This window comes from Pocillopora damicornis, chromosome 5 (assembly GCF_964200805.1).
Source record: "Pocillopora damicornis chromosome 5, jaPocDami1.2, whole genome shotgun sequence".
Lineage (NCBI taxonomy): Eukaryota > Metazoa > Cnidaria > Anthozoa > Scleractinia > Pocilloporidae > Pocillopora > Pocillopora damicornis.
The window spans coordinates 10,922,994-10,943,118 of record NC_142674.1 but is presented as its reverse complement, the minus strand read 5'-3'; the positions used below and the strand labels follow the sequence as shown (position 1 = coordinate 10,943,118).

The window sequence follows — 20,125 nt, the reverse complement described above, 5'->3', positions numbered from 1 at the left end:
GGCTAAATGGAAGCAAGCAGAGAGAGCAGGTCCATTGTATTTCAGGGCAAACCTTGTACGACTTGAATTCAGCCTTTCTTAGGCCTATACATTTGACATGCGACCAAGTGTTACAACGAACACACAACAAGGCCTCTTGGTTTGACCGAACAGTTTTCTCGCACTCCTTACACGGGTTTTTCGGCATTCTCTTACTTGAAGGCCCTGGATTTGTATGTACATCGCCACCTAAGACAATTCGGCTAAGCTGTAGGGTCCTCGTATCCTTCGCTGTATATGGAATTCTGAACGATAAATACATTTTGCCGCAACCCGCTCGAGTTCTCAAGCTCAAGCTCATCTTCAGTGGTATTAAAGCGGCCAGACGTTCTTGTCCTTCCTCGTTTTTTCCCAAATGAGCTGGTCCGTATAGGAGTTGTTTTTCGACTTTCTCCCGTATCATTAAAGCCGCTATGAGCGAGAACACAAAATATTTTAGCGAGCTCGGCAGTGCTCGACCGGTCGCCATGATGACTGCAAAGCCAGTCTGAGATCCTGGAAAAAGAAAAGAAAAAAAGAAAAAAGAAAAGCCTGAGATCTTTGCTTCTGTCTGCGGTTCCTCTCTTGTTGGTGACATCGATAATTTTACAATTGTTCTTCTGCTGCCCAACTTTGTCCATCGGTGACATTAAAAATGTAAAATGCAACGAGTATTGCTGTTAACGGAAGAACGCAAGCCGATCAACTTAATCATGTTTAACTAAGATGTTAGATAACAAAGACAAAAGCAAAACAACACAATACAAGCTTCGACACACTTCATAAAGCAGCAAATTTTCGGGTTTTAAATGATGGATTATTTAAATCATTTCATTCCTTAAGTAATAGCTGATAAAATACGTTGATACTATCTCTAGCTTCTATTACTCTGAGTCAAATATGCCGTGATTTACCAAAGCCTTCTTCGCTTGTGATCTTCTTTTACTTTCCTTTCCTCTTAAACGACTTTGGAAGAGTTAAAGTTGCAGAGAAAATAAACTTCTGTAGATGTCTTCGCTTTGCAGTTCCTTCATCTTCATCATTATCACTGCGAAAAAGAAACACTAAAGTTAAAAGATAAAAAGAGAGTCTTTTACCTCAGTTTACAGGTTGATAGTCATGAAAACCATTAATTTCAGAAAGAGAAGCCTGAAAGAAATTGAAGCTCCGATGGAAATTGAAGTCCATTGCCTCTTTCTTTGAATGAGCTCCAATATAGAAGATAACTCTTGAAAGTGGCCTTGCTCGACCATTCGGTCTGCCTCGTCAATCACAAGATATCTCAAGTGCTCCAAACGGCATCCTCTTAATCCTAAAATTAAACGCCGCCAGAAGATATCTCTAGAATCATCCATTTGATAGAAAGAGGCTACACTCCAATTTCACCGTTGGGTATATGAAAAAGGAAAAAACGCCCGGCACTGATGTTTACAGAGCAGTAGAAAATGCTTACAGCTGTACTAATCATTTTTTACGGCGTTTTACGAACGGAAAAACTTACACGACATTGGAAATCCAAATTCATGCTGAAAACTACACAGGACAACCGATCTCATGGGAAACATATCTACATGTACAAGTGTGTGTTGACTGTTTCAGATCTCTAAAAGAAAGTGAATCAGTACAACTTATGATACATGAGGTACTTACCTCGGAAATCAAATCCCACAGTCTTCCCGGGGTGGCTACTATTATCTCAGGACACTTGTTTAAAAGCCTCTGCTGTTTTTGAGGTGCCATTCCTCCAACCACGGTAACAATCTTGAAAAAAAGAAATTGTTTACTAATTCAAATGATTTTGAGGTACTTTGTTTGGTGGCTATTTCTCCGATAAAAGATAAAGTTGAAACAGGACTAGAAGGGGTGGCAAGGGAGGGGAGGGTAGGGGGGTAAATGGTACATCATAGGGGCTAGGATTGTAATTCTCTGAACAAAAGGGTTTTTATATACTTTGCTGGTGAAGGTACCAAAAAAACAATAGAGTTTATGTTTGAGGGAATAACAATGTTTTCAGCACTAACTCATCATTAATTAAATTGCTTTAAAGCCTATTGTGGCTACAAATTCATGTTTCCCCCAAAAAATTAAAAAATGCTTTCCAAACAAGAGATAGGTTTGCATTCTGCTCCACTGAAAAGAGGAGTATTGAAGGCTCAGGAAACAAAATTGACTTGGGCCAATAAAAATAAAGAAATAATTGAGTTTCTAACAATGGGAAAACAGAAACTAACTGTGGAGGTGACTTCCAAATTGTCAATTTAAGTACATGATGTTACCTCTAAAGATGTGTGTTTTGCAGCCTGTTTAAGATGATTCTTTATTTGTATAACCAATTCTCTGGTTGGTGTCATTATCAACGCCAGGAGTGGTTTCTTGAGCTTGGATGTTCCATTACCAGTTTCTGTGGCTTCTGTAGCATTATTTTTGGTAGTATTTTCTGTAGTTTCACCTGCTTCTTGATTGCACTTGTGGCCAAGGATATGGGTGAGAATTGGAATCCCAAAGGCTAGTGTTTTACCTGAACCCTAGTAAATACATAAAATTTTTTAATTAATACCCTTAAATAATAACTTCCTCAAAAACCAGCCATTCCTGGAAGCTAAACTTCTCCCAAGTGATTTTATCATAACTTCAACAGACAATTTCAAGGCATTATCCAACAAATGATATGAGAACTATGAAACTTACAACTTGAAGAGACTTATCTTGACAATCTTATTGTAATACACATTTTTGTATAAATAATGTTCCATCAACCAACTATAGGAAGACATAGAATACCTACATATAGAAAGAACTATTACATTAGTTCTTAAGAGAGCAAAATTAAACCATCAGTCAGTCAGTCAGTCAGTCAGTCCTCTCTCAAGAGGTACATCATACACATACTTTCAGCTCAACAGCCCTCCTGAAGAGTGCTTTTACAAAAGTCATATTTATAATATTATTCAACAATCAATTAGTACTTAGACATTAATTAAGGTCAAAGACCAGCTCTAAAGAAACAGAAACTGTTTGCTATAATGTGTGGGAAAGTCTTCTTACACATAAATGAGCTAAATGAGCAAGGTGTACATCATAGTAGACACATGTACATGTTGAAAATTATTTTTTCCTCTCTCTCTCCCTCTCCAAAAAAAAAAGATTTCTTCAAAATAGTTGTGAAACCAAGTACACAAACAATACACATAAAAAAGAGACCTCCACCAATCTAACTGCTCTGATTCAACTCACTGTTTCTGCTGCACCAATGATGTCCCTGCGGTGGAATATTGCAGGTGGAAGGGAGAGAGTCTGTATAGGGGTTGGTGTAGTAAAACTTTCTTCACTGAGTCCTCTCTGAACTTCTTTGGGAACACCAAGGACTTCCCAAGCACTCATATCTGCCATGGGCTCTACAGTTTAGTTCATTCAAAATAAATGATTTAGCTATAAAATATGATTGCATCTTAAACTCATAGTGTTAGTGAGAAATATCATTTTACAACAGTTGAACCGAATGGGTAATTTGTACCTGTAAAGATATGAAATATGTTTATAAAGGTTCTATAATCTAAATTAATAAATACTTTATTAATAAATAACAATACAGTAATAAAAAATTTATCAGTAAAATTACATTTCTTATTACACCCATTTTTAAATCACTGGTGGTCCCTATAATCTGATTGGCTCCAATTGATACGATTTACTCACAAATTGCACCATTTTTTGCCTTAAATTGCATCTTTTTTCCAGCTAATGAGGAAGCTACACTTATGACAAAACAACCAATCAGATTTCAAGGTTTGTTTAAAGTAACCAATCAAATTGCAGGAAAATGAAAGACAAAGAGTATCACATGGCAAATTTTGCAACTTTTGTTTCCAAAACTCTTACTTCCCCCCCCCCCCAAAAAAAAAAATGGATGAATTTAATTTCAGACCAGCTCAGTACTGCAGCAATAAAATATTTGAACTTACCAAGTCCTGTATTTGGGTGATTTCAAAATAGATGTAATAGATGTAATAAAGTGGTCATTGAATCTCGTGTCATGCAATTTTGGTCTGAAATCATACTTGTGATTTCAAATTGAACTCATGCTGCATGCTTGTTTGAGTTTGAAATCACGCATATGATTTCAGCACAAATTGCACTCCACTTAGTTCAATTACCATTATTTATAGAAAATCATATCTTTTCCAAGATAACATTATCTACACAAAATGTGTTTGATTCTCTTCTTAATAATAAAATTCAAGGACAATCATTGGAGTAAAATTGTACTTTGTTTTGTGCATTTCCCATCCATAATTCCTAAAATTAAATCTTACCTAGAGGATCTTCCACCAGTCTATTGTCAGTGACCATTTCTACTCTGTTTTGCTCTTCTGACTGGGCTTTACTTTGGGCCTTGTTTTTCTTTTCTTCTTCTTTTTTCCCTTTGTCTGTTGGTCATTCTTTGTGCTTTTTTCAAGTTGTGTGGATGGTGTGGTAACTGTTTTTTCCAGATTAGCCTGAAGATTTAAATCAAAAGACAATACTATGTAGCTTTTTTTTTTTTTCCTGTGAGCCAAACTTTTAGAGAAAACCAAAAAAAAAGCTTCTATTCTTAGATATACATAATTGTGCATGTATGGGTAAAGACTGAAAAAATGCATGAGCCCTTGGGACAATGCAGTCTGCTGTCTTCAAAAAAATTAGGACAAACTGCTCTCAAAATGATTTCAATCAATTCCCGTATTTCCATGTAGTTCTTGTGGTGAGTGTTGTTGTTGTTGTTGTTGTTTTCTTTTTGTTTGTTTGTTTCTTTTCTCATTTAAGGTATGACTGGCAGTTATCTTAGTTTTGATTCTCACGTCTAATATATACACCCAATCTGACTCAGGAGACAAGTCATTCCATTTGGTTCAGGTTGAGGATTATTATTAAGCATCTTAAAAATCGACTTGTGGTAAAACATTTCCACCTTAAGAGGCACGGTTTATTCAGATTTCCAGTATCACAAGATGACTTAACCACTTATTTACTTCTGGTGGGTCGATTTGTAAACAACTCAACCCAATTTGGATGTATTGGACAACCCTCAACATTTATAATTAAAGATGAGTTATAACGAAAAATAAATAAACAAAAAAAATTCAAAAAGATAATTTTTCCCAATTTCTCGTAAAATATAAGGGTAATTTCACCACGTGCTTGAAGTGAATCTTACATTTGTATCTTCTAAATTTAACCATGCGGTATGTTTTAAAGCACCTTAATCAATCACCTCCTGCAGCGGCCGTTCTTTTATTTTCTTCTTCTGAGCTGCTCCACCTGCATTAATTCCTGCTAGCTCTTCTGGATGATAATCTTCCATGACTTCAATGGACACAAATCCATCCATTTCGCCCGCAAAGAACGAAGGATCGTCCAATTCTACTGGTTCCCATTTTCGCTTCTTCCCTTTCGAATTCTTCTCTACCATTATGGAGCAATGAGCAAAGAGCTTTAGTTGACAAACTGAATGTAAACGCTCTTTTAAATAACAAACAACCGTTTTGGTTTATCCTTAGAGAATTAATAAACACAATCTCACGTCGTCCGCCATTGTAGATTACCCGCCAGAGAAGGACTGGATAATAATTTGTACTGCGCGCATATTCAAACGGGAGTCATTCGCTGCTTTATTACAACATGGCTTTTCTCCCTTCGCCGAGTTAGCTGAAACCTTTGTAAAGCGCGAATGAAAAGACTAACATGCCGAAAGAACACCGTACAATCAAAGGGAAGTGCATTTATATTAAGCGCTTAAACGAAAACTCGTTTCTTATCAAGAAAGGCTTTGTCCCAAACATGAAGGTAAGTGAACGCGCGCCAAACATCAGATCGGAAGCTCAACTCCAGCTGAGTAGCGTGCGCGTCAAAATGCACGTCCAACAATGTCATACTTGAGAATGTTGATAATAAGCTATGGTCATCGAAATAAATCCCCTTACACCTGCCATATCCGTCAAAGTAATTTCCTTCTTTGAAATAAGTTTTGTCACAAGGAAAATTGTTTCTGGGACAACTAGATTTTGTTCTCCCCCTCCCCTCCACCTTTTCTGCCCACATTATGATCAAATCCCCGCCCCCTGCCCCCCTCCACGTCTCTCATGTCAGAACTGTTTTCTTTTTTTTTGTTTGTTTGTTTCAATCAGTCAATTCGCGAACTACAGTCAAACCTGCCTTAGGTGGCACCGTATTAAGCACTCGCACTGTATTAGACGCCATATTCCCTTGGATGAGTGCTTAATACAGGGTTGACTGAACAGTACAAATAAATTTTGTCCTCACTTCCTCCATCAAACCCAGATTATATCCATTATTGCCCCTATCTCCCCTAATTTCTCTCCTTTTCCCCTAGTTACAAACTATGGTGTTTTGCTGGAAATTGTTGATGCAAGAATGTCCTAATTAGTACTGGATTAGGATGTTCTAATTAATTAGTACCATGGACAAATTTTTACATACTGTTTCAGATACAAGACTTGAGGTGTACATTGCAACTATTCAACTCTAAAGTTCAAACTATTCTTTTCTTTTTTTTCTTTAAAGGTCGAAGGTATCTTAGATATATAAACAAGCTGCTCGAAAAACTAATGTTTGATGAGCTGAAGCACTGGGCTGGAACTCAAGGTACAGTACTCTAAACATTTGAAATAAAATACTGTTGTATTTGCTGCATTTGTCTTATTCCTTTTATACAATTAAATTAAATTGCTCTCCATGTGTTGGTGGTTGCCTTCCTGGTGTAAGGCAGATTGCAAATGTTGCAGCTTTGCCTGGAATTGTTGATGTAAAAATGATCATAACTTTTTCTTGTTGAAATTACAACTTAGTTTAATTGAAAATTGTTCAATCCTGGGCCCAGTTGTTTCAAGGCTGATAAGTGCTAACCCAGGGTTAAATTTTAATCAGGGTATGTTTAATCCTTTGTTTAAAAGCCTTCTAAAATAATTTACCATAGATTTTTTAGGACATCCAATCATCAAATTGCAGACTAAAGGAATTGTACATGTAGACTGAATTTCATTTGAAAGCTTTCAGATATGAAATCAGATTTCACACTGACCATTAGTTATCTAAACTCAGCTTTTAACAAACTAACCCTGTACTCTTGGGAAGCAGAGAAAGTATAAAGTGGAGATGACAAAAGAGTTTCTTGTTATACAGTTTGTGTTTCCAGAGTATTTTTAGACAAAGATTTCACTTAAAGTGGTGCCAAATAGAGCATCCAGTTATCCAGTTAGATCCAGTTAGATCCAGTTAGATCCAGTTAGATCCAATTAGATCCAGTTAGATCCAGTTATTTCATGCACAATCTTGAGAACACGTGCAAATCAGTTTTTCTGCTTTAAGCAAAAGCCCTTAGAACTGTTTTTCTAGGAGTTTTCTTAAGTTCCTGTTTATTTCCCTCAAAAAACAGGAAAACTGAAAGCCAAAAAAGGCAAATAGAATTAAAAGGCTACGTACATTATTTAAACTTTATGTGCTGTTATTTACCTCATCAATGGAGTTCCTAGGCCGCTCATGCAGATCACAACACAATGACTCAGTTTAATTCTAGCCATTCTAGAAGTAACATTCCTTCACTTCTTCTTTGCTTATGGACTACAATGCTTTTACTGTCACTTTGATACCTATTTTTCGATGGTAAACCCTGCTTCAACAGGAAAAGAAAGCTGTTTAAAGGTGAAATCTGAGTAGAAGGAATCGCTTTCCACCATTGGAACACCGTTGAAACACCATACAAACCTGTTTCCAATACCTCTAAATATGGTGCTGCAACCCTGTCAACCCTATTTTTGACAGCACCCTTGCAACTCGGGTATCAAAGTGACGTCAAATTGTTGGCATGGCTGAAAACCCTGTTTCAACAGGAAAAGAAAGCTGTTTTAACAGTGAAATCTGACAAGTAAGAATCGTTTTCCACCATAAATGAAAAATGAAAGAGATAACCATAATGATTTGCATATTTAGTTCAGGGCATGAAATTGCGCCTAATACAGGCACCAGTGTGACTAAATTTTTCACTTTGGCCACTAAATCCTGAAAATTAATCACCAAATTGGCAACTAGCATGTTTCATCATAACCTTACCGAGAGATATAGTGAATTAAAAAGATTTGCAAAGATAAATCCGTGGCAAACTTCCTTGTTAAGTTTGTTTCCAAAACACAGCACATGCATCTCAATCGATGACTTGATGCCAGCTTGGATTTAGGTCAGCTTGAATGTTGTATATCATCCATCCTAGTGTTCACTTTATAGCACATTGAAGATCTTTTCCCTAATTTAATTTTTGAGGGTCTATCTAGAACATCGACAGCGTGAAAAAGGTTTTGTTTGTCTTTGAAAATGGTGACCAACTTTTTTTGAATTGGCAACCACTTTGAAGAATTTAGGAGCCTAGTGGCTATCAGAAAAAAAAATTAATTTCACGCCCTGTAGTTAGAACAAAGTAGTCAGCTTTAGGGGTCTTTAGGGCGTTTGAATTCTGATTAGGTATTGTTTCACGACTTTTGTTCTATTATTTTACATCAGCGCTACTAGATTTGTTCAAGTGAATTTGCGGGCTATCTTAGAATTTCATCTCTCCACAGCCAAGAAAAAAAAATCTCACATGTTGTGATTTACTTTAAAAAAAGTGCTATCTGGTCGTATCTGCTGTCTGGTGCATTGTTGAAAGCACTTAGCACATATTATTTCCTTTAATTTCATTAACTGAGTTCGTGTGCTGCTGCACAGTAAAGATAAATCAAGAAAGCCTGCCTGTTGGTTTGTTTGTTTGCACCTCACAAATGAATGAAGATACAAATAGTACAGAACAGAAATGAAGAAGCCCCCTTTTACTTTGACATAGTTTAAAAGTAACCTACCTTGAACTATGGAAAATCCCTCTTTGAACATTAACATGATTTGAATTAATTTAAGCCATGAGTTCAACCTAGTATGGTATCTGGGATTGTGGCTTAGTCATTGTTATGGGCGGCCGTCACCACCAAAAATACCAGGATGTCAAATAGATCAGCAAAAACAAAGCTGGTTTAAGGATCAGCTGTAGGACAGCATAGCTAGTAAAGGAATGGCAAAGCCAAATCATAGACAGTTTAGGTTTCCTTCATGAAACAGAACACCCTGAACATGAATAGTTTAGCCAAATGATAAACAGTCTAGTTGCCCATGTCGAGTTGGAACTTGAACTTGTGAAATGGACTAGCTCAATTGAGAATAATTTGGTGTAGCATTGCATGAAATGGCTCAGTGTAATTTTGAATGGTACAGTGTACATATAAACAGTGTAGCGTTGCATGAGATGGCTTAGTGTAATGTCGAATGGTACAGCGTACACACAAATGGTGTGGCGTTGCATGAAATGGCTCAGTGTAATGTCAAATGGTATAGCATACACACAAATGGTGTAGTGTTGCATGAAATGGCTGTTGCTATCAGTATCTGTTGTCTACATTGGCAGTAGAAAACGGACAAACAGAGGAGTTTCTTGATCACAGTGCAAATTTCAGGAAGATAAAAATTACCTTATAATTAAAAAAATATGTGCAAAAGACATTATAGTTAACTAAAACAATTCTGCTGTATAAAATAGTGGGAAATGTTTGTTTTCTGTGTTTACACAAAAACTAGCAACTGTACAGTGCAGAACCCAGCTAGTCTTGAACTCTCTTACTCATACAGCTGGGATTTCAAGATAGTGGGGTAAATTTGTCTGTGAAACAGGAACAAGGGATGCTGCTCTTTGTTTGAGATAGGGAGTTTGAGATAGCTGAGTTCAAGATAGCTAATAGTAGATGACTGAGAAAAGCAGGGCAAATCCAAGGGAAATGGGTTTGAGTTCAAGATAGCAGGGTTCAACTGTACTGTATTTACCCATGTATAATACGCACTTTTTTCTTTAAAAATAACCATCAAAATTGCGGTGCGTTTTATACACAGATTCTATTGTTTGTCAAGCAGGTCCTAATTTGCATACATTAAAAACACAACAAAGAAAGTAACAAAAGCCTGGTAGTAACTGGTCTTTATTAGCTTGAGTTAAATAATCTACCAATGATAATTGTTTTGAGCAAGTGCCTAACCTTGAAGGTATCTCACAGCATTTGCCAAAATTAAGTATTAATGTGCCACAGCAATGCAATTTTTTGGATGCACCTTTACTTTATTATTACTAGTAATAATTATTTTGCAAGGTGCAATTCCCAAGCAGCAGTTGCGACAGATTCTCTTGTGTCTATCTATCTACCTATCTATCTATCTATCTATCTATCTATCTATCTATCTATAGGGTTCCAAGGGAGTTGGCAAGAGCGCTCTCTTTTCACAACTTCATATGGCAGTTAAGGCAACAATTGGGGAGGCGGATTGGAGAACAGCATATTTTGTGAGTACAACATATGTTCTACTGTTATTCCAGGCTGTTCAAATATAGGTTATTCGTCACCTAGCGATGTAAATATTAATAAGAACCATATTTACATAATTCAACCATTGAACATCCCTTTTGTATACCTTTTTCATGCAAAGAGACGGTGGTGCCAATCAAGTGTTAAGTTGCATACATGTCTGCCCCAGCTAATTGCATGCCCTTAAAATATATGTTTAATTTACTTTCTTTCATCTGACAATCTCCCCAATGGGAAACCAGGGCTTAAAGTTGGCAGTCGCACAGTTGCCAGTGGCGAGTTAAAACTGACCAGGGCTACAGGGCGTGAAATTGCGCCTAATACGGGCGCCAATGCACCTAAATTTTTCACTTTGGCGACCAAATCCTGAAAGTTAGTTGCCAAATTGGCGACCAGAACATTTCATCATAACCTTACCAAGAGATATAGTGAATTAAAAAGATTTGCAAAGATAAATCCGCGGCAAACTTCCTCGTTAAGTTTGTTTCCAAAACGTAGCACATGCATCTCGAGCGATAACTAGACGCCATCTTGGATTTAGATGAGCCTGAACATTGTATCTCATCCATCCTAGTGTCCACTTTGTAGCACGCTAAAGATCTTTTCCCTAACTTAATTTTGGAGGGTCTATCTAGAACGTTGACACCGTAAAGAAAGATTTTGTTTGTCTTTGAAAATGGCGACCAACTTTTTTTGAATTGGCTACCACTTTGAAGAATTTAGGGGCCAGGTGGCTATCAGAAAAAAAAATTAATTTCACACCCTCGGCCACCAAAAAGTTAGGGGTTGAATGCCCAGTGTGCGACTATGCCACAGAATTTCATAACATTGCAATGTAAATTAATTGCAGTACAAAGTTAAAAATAAAACTCAATATGTAGTTTAATTGGACTACCTTCTCTTCATTTCTTTGCCTGGACTCTAAAATCATCCATTTTATTGAATTTTTAGTTCTAAAGTGGGAGTTCTGAGCCGTTTTAACAGTGAATTCATGAGCAATCCACATTCACAACATGTAGACACCATTTTGATTTTGTGACTGCCACGTGACTCTGGACATACTCAGAGTTCCATGTGGGATGGTTTTGAAATACACGTTTCTGCTTTGAGGAAGAATTTGTTGATAGGCTTATCCAGAAATACCTGTAACCACAGTTACTGCATGCAAAAATGTCTTTGAAAAGAAACCCAGCTGTTTCTACAATGATTTTTACAACAAGTGCAAATAAATTCTTGAAGTTACTTTATTGCAATTTACTCTATTTACTTAAATAAATAAAAACACTTAACACCAGTAATAATTTAATAGTGCCAAATGAATGGCCAAAATGTTAAAGAAAAATGTCTCATGGCATTACCGGGGGCATTGCCTTTTTGTGTTCTTTCCTTTTAGTTAACACTCTGTTAAAAGCCATGGGGCGCTTATTCAAGTTTTTCATTTTAAACTAAAGGAAATCGAGGGCTACTTCATTTTGGGATGAGCTACTAAGAATTCAAGGAAACTGGCCCGACTGGTCACCAAGTTCTGGAGTTAATTTTTAGCCCTGGGAAACACCAAATTTTTATGACATGCCACTGAAAGATTTCAAACAGCTATATGAGAGGTTCAAGGCAGATAAGCTATTCTTTCTTTTCACCAACAATATCCATCAAATATATTGAAGCGCATTTTAAAGGAGACCATCACCCTCTCTGTGAGTTAAACATTGCAATATGAATAGTATAACTGAATACCTATCAGTTCATTTGAATTAAAGGTCATTCCACAGTATTTTGTCCCCAACTAGCAGGTTTTTTAATCTTTCATGGCAGACTTAAGATGCTTGTAGCATTGTTGCTTGATAAATGAAGTTTGTGATAGATCTCAAATTTTGGGAATGGAATGTGAAATGGTTGCATAAATTATAATACATTATAGAAAATATCAACATGCCTGTTGACAAATACATTTTTTGTTGAAGAAGTAATAAAAAACTAAAATCATACAAAAGTTGCCAGGACACAAAGGTGAGCAAGTGCCCTCTACAGAACAGTTCTTGGAAGATGGCTCAGTGGGTAAGGCTGTACAGTATGCAACTTCCATTCTCCAAATGTTGTCTCTGCAATGGTTGATACTCCAAAGTTTCTGTTATTTCTGAGTAAAAATTGAAAGTATTCTTAGAACTTCTGATTTATGACAGAAGCTATGTTGTTGTATAGGGAAAAGTTTCTGAGTCCATCAGAAAATGTGTGGTTCCAGAAAATGCCCATACTCCCCCCACGGAAGGGATAGGAAATTCCAGGGGGTGGAGGGGGGGGATTCTCAAAGGTCATGTATGTATGTAGAAATTTATGAAGCTTATATGTTGTTGGAATTTCTAGGAGGGTGGGGGGGGATCTTAGGATAAATCCCTTCTGTGGGGGAGGTATGGATAATTTATGGAGCTACACAACAGGAATTTTTGGACATTATTTCCATTGCAGAGACAAAACTTGTCATAGCATTAATGCCCCAAACATCTTAATATTTTTTTCAATGCAAAAATAGAAACAGAACAGTGATCTGAACATGAGCTCAACATAATACAATAGCTGAGATGCTATTACATATTCATTATACACCAGAAAATTTCAACATCTTGAATACAAAGTTTCAGTTGCTAATTCGTGGTAGATATTATTCTTAAATCAGTTTTGGATGTTATGGCAGAAAAAATTTTTTTTAAAGTAAAACTATAAACAAAAAATGACAATTATATGACTTTGTTTAACACACCACAGTTTTTTTGTGGTTTCTATGATCTAGTTCAAGTAAATCAATTGCTTGGCCAAAATTTGGGGCATTGGAACTAGTTTACTCTGAGAATAACCAATGGAGGTTCAGTGTGGCAGGAAATGTGCATCCTTAATATCATATAAAGTGTGTTTTGTTGTAAGACTTGAACTTTGTAAAATATTTCCATTGTTAGCATTGGGTGGAATTTTTTGTCGTCTCCACAACATGTGTGCACTTAGTTGTCACAAGAAATTACCAAATGCTTCTACACTGCATGACCTTGTATGCATTATAGATATGTTGGTCTAAAAGAACATAAATATAGAGATTTTAAAAGCATTTCACATTCAGAGGAATTTTGAATTATATTTGTTGCATCAAATATTGTGGTTTCTCTGATGTCATCTCCGCAAGGGTCAGGTACAATTCTGAGTAATGTAAAATACCTGTGTGTATACCTTCTATAAGTAACCACACTATAAGAGATAAATTGAAGACCTGAAATTTAGATTTCACCTTATGGTATAAAACATATCTCCAAATGTCATCTCTGCAACAGACAAAATACTGTGGAATGACCCTTAATTTGAATAATTAACTGAGTTTGAACTGTATGCAGTCAAACCTCTATTAAAGTGTCTATCACTCTCAAATAGATATTTTCAGAATCAACTCTACGCACATTGAATAGTTAAATGGTGAAATATTTCTTGTTTTGAACGTCGTGTTATTGAGTTATAGAGATTTGAATTTACAAAGTGCTAATTAGATGACATCAACCCGGGAATTTGCCATTACTTCTATACCAATTTAAATGCGCAGTTTACAGCCTGAGTATAATTAATTTGATGAATACAAAAAATAAACTGAGAATAGTCAATTGATTCTTAAAAAATATTACTCGGAGTTGAAAACAAGTAGTTGTATATTAAATGATTCCCAGGTTGATGTCATTAATTAGCATTTTGTAAATTCAAATCTATATAACTCAATAACATGACATTCAAAACAACTATTTCACCATTTCACTGTTCAATGTGTGTAGAGTAGATTCTGAAAATATGATTGTATTTAAGGGTGACAGGCACTTTAAGTGGCCATACTTTAATTAATTAATTACAGCCACCAACTATAACAATCATTGTTTAATTCTAGAACCGGAGTGTCATGGTAGCAACTTCCAGACATGGTTTGTTCTCATTATTTGGTGGTGACAAACCTCTTCTCAGTTGTCATGATTTGAATATTGGGTATTGTGTCAACCCAGAAGAATCAGTGAGCAGAGCCTTATTCAAACAAATCATGGTGAGTTTGTTGTACTTCCTTAGTGAGCACCCAACTATTCATTTCAGTAAAGCTGTTCTGATGGCGTATGACAGCTAAACTTTTTGTTAGTGGTTTTTATGCTTTTCATTGTTTAATTTGAAGGGGTGAGTGGAATAAAGCCGTGAGTGACTTCTGATCAACCGCTAGATTCTCCTTCCAGTTTGTTTTGTATATGCTCATGTAATGAAGGGAGAATTTGGCTGTAGATCAGGAGTCAGCTAGGGCCTTATTCCAAACATTATTTGGAATAAGGCCCTAAGTGACTCCTGATCTGAAGCCAAATTGTTACATGTGCATATACAAGACAAACGGGAAGGAGAATCTAGCAGTTGATCAGAAGTCACTTAGGGATTATTCCAATCACCCCTTCATTGCGCACATTAAAATTTTCGAACACTACAAACACATGAAATTTGCCAAATTTTCGGTCATTTTAACTATAAAAAAGGTCACCTGGAAATTTTTGGACAGCCTTTTTCGGAGAAATCACATTTTATTCCAAAGAATTATCGGCTATATAAATTTTCAGCTAGAACATGTGAACAGCTAATATTTTTCTAACGATATGTAGGTTTGTATATGTTTGATAAATACATGCGGTGCAATAGTTTTTCCCACATACAGTACCGACAAGAACTATACCCCGCTAAAATTGCACCAAAAGTAGACCTGAGCTGACCGAACTTTCTGAAGTGAACCCATCCAAACTTCAAGCCCATATATAAGCTATATAGGTATGTGCCGCCTAATAGGGTCGCGTCTTTGAGCCTCTGGATCCATAAATAGGGTGGCTTTTTCGCGATTCTGGGTCTGCTCGTGTTTGCCCTGATGTTTGCATGTGAAGCGGGGGTTAGTTCTAGTCGGTACTATAACTGCAACGACAATCCAATCGGAGAGTTCAATCGACGGTGAGGAAAGAGGCCTCACTACTCTATGTACAGTACCGCTCGCGTATACGTTAGCTGCGCAGGCGAATATCATGCGCCCCGACGCAGGGTAGTCAGACGCGTATATACGATTTTTTTGCACGCTCGGTCGAAAAAAACGCGCGATTCATGTGCCTTTGTTATTCAGCGTTATAAGTTTCCTTTGTATTTCATTGTTGTATGAAACAATGGACTTCTAAGTTTGAAAAAGCGGTGAGTAGACAACGGAAGATTTGCATAATGAAAAAAACTATCATGTTACACTCTCGAATGTCGCGTCGCTTTGCAAATTATTCGGATAACGAGTAGTAGCAGTAGATTGATGTTAACCATACTGATCACCAACTACATTTATGATTTGTAATGTTTATATTTGTCATATTACAGGATATCCAGACTGAGCAGGAATTGTCCCCGGGCAGATCGACGTGCTGGCACACATTAGCTATGTTCCTCGAACAGTCATTCAGGACGCTAAGTACCTTCTAAGAGGCAACGGTAACGTTGAACTTTTCATGGTCAAGGCAGTTACTAATATTCTACAAGGACTAGAAGACGACGCACTGCAGATTCCTGATAGGTGCAAACGAGTGCGTATCAGGTCACTAGCGATGACAAGTACTTGCAAGGCTATTGATATCTTGAAATGAGGTGGTCACCATCAACCTTTTCCTGGTCTTGTTTGAAACCACCTGGATTCGATTTGAAAGAAATATTCGTCGTTAGCCCTCTGGTTGAAGAAGCTGTTGTGCAGTATACGTTGGAAAATCCTAATTATTTAATGCATGTAGTAAGTATTGAATTTTTACTCCGGGGGGGGGGGGAGGCTTAATGCTAAACTGACAGGGGGGGGCTCAGCCGTACCATTTATGGTGTAAAATTCCAGATATGGTACCATTTAGGGGAGGTGTTGAAAAATATAATTTTATAGTAAACTGGGTACCATTTAGGGTGTCAATTGATTACTAATTGGAATCTGGTTACCGGTTACCGATTTCAGAATTTCAGTGACAGGTTACCGATTTCAGCATTTCAGTTACTGGTGACCGATTTTAGACTTTCAGTTACCGGTTACCGAATCCCCGTTTGGTATACAAACAACATTTTTTCCATGCAAAACATTGTAGTAAATGTGTTCGACTAGTACCTCGTCAAGTAACAACAAATTAAGCGCTACAATGAGCAGACAACCAAAACATGTCGAATTCTTCACGACACTTCTGAAATCAGTAACCGGTAACCGGTAACCAGATGCCAATAAGTCAATCAATTGATTTGTCGTGTAAAGCAGAGTACAAAAATATCTCTCTCGGTCAGCTTTTCAGTCAACATACAGTACCTTTTAGTGGTCATTTTTAGGGCCACAGCCGAGCCCCCCCTGCTGTCAGTTCAGTATGGGAGCCGAACTCCCCCGCCCCACGGGGAACAAATCTGTAGGTCTATAGGCTGGTTAACCGCGGTCAAACTAGAGAAATTTGCAAGAGTTAAGCAAGGTACTTAAAAGTTAAGGTTGTCGTTTTCACTGTTTATTAAAGTTTAATACATTGCCAATATATTTACCAAAATTTACCAAACGTTTTGAAAATTTACGAAAAAATTTCTAAATACTGTGAACTGCAGAATCGTCGGCGCCATTTGTCAACATAATTTGGATTAGGCGCAAAGAGTTTTGGTCAGTTTTCCACGGAAAAAAAGCTCATCATTTTGAGAAAAATTAAAAGATAATAACGTGAACTAATTTTTTTTACTCATTCTTGCTTACATTAAATAAAATCTCAATGAATAAAACGAAAAACGCCTCGGACGTTTGACCGCGGTGGAATAGGCTGGATACGTCCCTGCGTTTGGTAAGTGAAAGAAATAATCATGACTTCATTCACCATTCATTCAGCGTGTCACGCCCCAAAGGATAAAGTATAATGAGGCTCCATCTCTTCATCAGGTGGATACCATAAAAGGCCTATCTGCAGGGAGACCTGGCAACGTAGTTGGCAAATACTGGAAGAAGCTGATATTTAGCAATCTCAAGGAAAGTGTGAAAAATGAGTATTCCTTCAAGGAAGAGGCATGTGGTTCCACTGCTGCTAGATCCTACTTAAATTTGTGTGGACATCAAAGCAAAACAGATATGAGAAAATCGCTAGAACAGATAATTAGAGAAAAATATAGTGAAATGATAGTCGATTGTCCTAATACCAACGCCTTTGACTTGGTCATCTTTGATAAATGCAACAAAATTCATGCCACTCAGGTAACCGTTCAAACCGCTGCGAAGAAATGTAACGACAGTGACTTTTTCAAGACTGAAAATTTTCACTTTAAGTGTTTACTAGCGCCTTATGAGGTCGACGTCAACGCTATTAAATTAAAATCAAAGTTATATGATGCATATGTGGCGTATGGTTTGCGAATTGTAAATGGAGCCAGTTTCCTAACTCAGAAAGAATTTAATACTTTTCAATTTGGCGTCGAAGCCACTTAAAGATCTGTCTTGGCGTGGATTAATAAAACGGGTATTTCATTTTCAACATTTTAATTGTCCATGTGGAAAAAGGGACTTCCCTTCTCATGAGGCTTGAAAGAAAACACCCCGAACATACGGAAGATTACCGAGGTTTACCCCCTCTTATTTTGAAAACGAGCGCAGTCACCCCCATTTTTATTTCATTCATTTTCTGAACTTCACTTGTATCGATCTTTGTTTGTGCAAAGTTTAAAAACTTTTCTATAAGTCCCAAACTACCTTAAAATATTTACGTAAATATATATATATATATATATATATATATATATAGTAATTAGACTATTATATATTATTTAGGTGGATATAACGAGACGAGATTATACAAACAAGGACATGTGTCAAGAACTACAAAAGTAGTTCAAATTTTCTACCGCCATAGCTAACAAAACAAAACGAGGTCTGAATTGCCCTTATTCTTAATGACGTCACATCAGAACATCATGATTAAGAGCAATTAAAAACAATAAACGGAACATTTATTGGACGCTAAAAAAATTGACAGTGAAATGAAGAACTTTCTTAATTAAGCATTGTAATAAAGCATTTGTAGCATAGATTTCGTAATTCCAAAAAAATATCCATCCCACTCCCGCCCTCACGGATGGATTTTCCCCACACAGCCCTTTGGAAACAATTTTTACCGATTAGAGAGTTACTCTAAACCTCACCCTGAATGGATAATTTGGGAGGGGAAGCTCTTGATCTTTTGAGTTCCTGTTTGTAATTTTCATAATGAAAAAAAAAAAAAAATCCAGCGACCCTCTAATACACGGACTACTTTTCATGTCACACACTTAAAGGCATAAATACGGGATTCGCGAAAGGAGAAGCCTTACGCCTCCTAAGACCAAATTCGTCACGTTCAACTTTTAACAAAAACGTACAGAGTTTCAAATATGCCTAAAGAATCTTTATTATGACATCGCAAACAAAAGTCATTAAATGATATTCTAATAGCAGCGAAGCTTTCAAGTTAGCAGATTTAAAAGCGCCAGCGAATGGCAGGAGTCGCACAAGCCTATCAACCCCTTTTAACCATCGACAACCTTCTGTTTTCGGCATAGGGTAAAATATGGACTGGACCATTTTTTGGACCATTTTTTGGACCATTTTATAGGGGGGAAAGCACACCATTAGTACTCAGGGAGGGGTGGGATGCAGTCTACTGGTACTGAGGGAGGGGTGGAAGGCAGAGTGTTATTACTCAGGGAGGGGTGAGAGAAGGACTATTGCTAGGCAGGGAGAGGTGAGAGGTGGATGTAATAGTTAACACTACTTGTTAATGGAGCTTTTACTCGATCGTACAAATTTTTGAATTTTTTGAATGTTCTTCATTTTTGTCGTCATGCGAAAGCGAAACTGCCACGTAAACACTGGACTTCGATTTCTATTGAAAATATCGGGTTTAAGATCCCCTACTACTGAGTTATGCCTGTGCCTTTTGAGTCGACTTGTGTACCATCAGTTGCTTCACGTTTCCCTTTGTGTATACAGTATGTAATTACTAAATTTATCTATCTTACTTTTGTCATTCATCTTATCAGACGAGATCACGAAATTTCCGTTCCTTAGCACTTAACTTAGAAGCATATAGAATTCACAAGCGCTCTTGCAATTTTAACGTCTATACCTTTACTATATAAAATAATTAGCAAACGATTTCGAAGAGGAATCCATATTCTCGTATCGAGCAAAGGCACTGCTTAACTTGTAATATGGGAAAGATGGGAAAGCGCAAATATCGATTTTATCTGTTTCGCAAACAAAGGAGTTAATCACCCACACCGGAAATAGCGACCAGGCATTCCTCGCGACTCCCGTACGCTTGTTTTCCAATTTGCCTGGGCCGCTGCCAATCACTTCTTGTGTAAAAACCTACGTAATCTGCTAAGTGGAAGTACAGTGGCTACTGTTGCTTACCGATATTTTCCGTCGGCAAAACGTAGAAGTCAGTAAATGTGACCGATTCTGCCCGGAAAATTTTATTGTCTGGAGCTTGGATATGCCAGGAGAGTTTCATTGACAGCTGGATTAATTACACCCCATGTTGTGAAACCATTATGAAGACATCGCGCTTTCCTTCGCTTTTTTTGTCACATACAAAAAAGGAAACGTGAGGCAACTGAAAGATGATTCATGCTAACCCGTC

The 20,125-nt window shown here is 37.1% G+C and overlaps 3 protein-coding genes across 5 annotated transcripts in view; 1 reads left to right on the top strand and 2 right to left on the bottom strand.

Annotated features, from left to right (window-relative positions):
• Positions 1–20,125, bottom strand: part of LOC149045185 (uncharacterized) — a 53,835-nt gene that overhangs the window by 26,696 nt on the left and 7,014 nt on the right. The gene's annotated exons all lie outside the window — the stretch shown is intronic.
• On the bottom strand, positions 4,332–5,616 carry LOC149045188 (uncharacterized). Its single transcript, XM_089208071.1, has 2 exons — positions 5,270–5,616; positions 4,332–4,514 (listed from the first exon to the last, which is right to left on the bottom strand). Exons 1-2 carry the CDS (start codon positions 5,465–5,467, stop codon positions 4,371–4,373), a joined length of 342 nt encoding a protein of 113 aa, XP_089064197.1. The 5' UTR covers positions 5,468–5,616; the 3' UTR covers positions 4,332–4,370.
• Positions 6,577–16,242, top strand: LOC149045187 (uncharacterized). 2 transcript variants are annotated; one of them, XM_089208072.1, is made up of 4 exons: positions 6,577–6,660; positions 10,328–10,423; positions 14,356–14,505; positions 15,840–16,242. In XM_089208072.1, the coding sequence occupies exons 2-4, from the start codon at positions 10,373–10,375 to the stop codon at positions 15,939–15,941; spliced, it is 303 nt and encodes a 100-aa protein (XP_089064198.1). In that variant the 5' UTR covers positions 6,577–6,660; positions 10,328–10,372; the 3' UTR covers positions 15,942–16,242. The 2 variants fall into 2 exon arrangements, with proteins under 2 accessions (XP_089064198.1, XP_089064199.1); XM_089208073.1 differs by lacking the exon at positions 6,577–6,660 and adding an exon at positions 7,701–7,939.

Bases quoted from the DNA above. Each gene is read 5' to 3' on its own strand.
- LOC149045188 (XM_089208071.1), bottom strand. From the start codon at position 5,467: ATGGTAGAGAAGAATTCGAAAGGGAAGAAGCGAAAATGGGAACCAGTA. The intron at 4,515-5,269 runs GTGATTGATTAA...TTAAATCTTCAG, and splicing joins AAGAACGGCCGCTGCAGGAG to GCTAATCTGGAAAAAACAGT.
- LOC149045187 (XM_089208072.1), top strand. From the start codon at position 10,373: ATGGCAGTTAAGGCAACAATTGGGGAGGCGGATTGGAGAACAGCATAT. The intron at 10,424-14,355 runs GTGAGTACAACA...GTTTAATTCTAG, and splicing joins ATTGGAGAACAGCATATTTT to AACCGGAGTGTCATGGTAGC. The intron at 14,506-15,839 runs GTGAGTTTGTTG...GTCATATTACAG, and splicing joins CCTTATTCAAACAAATCATG to GATATCCAGACTGAGCAGGA.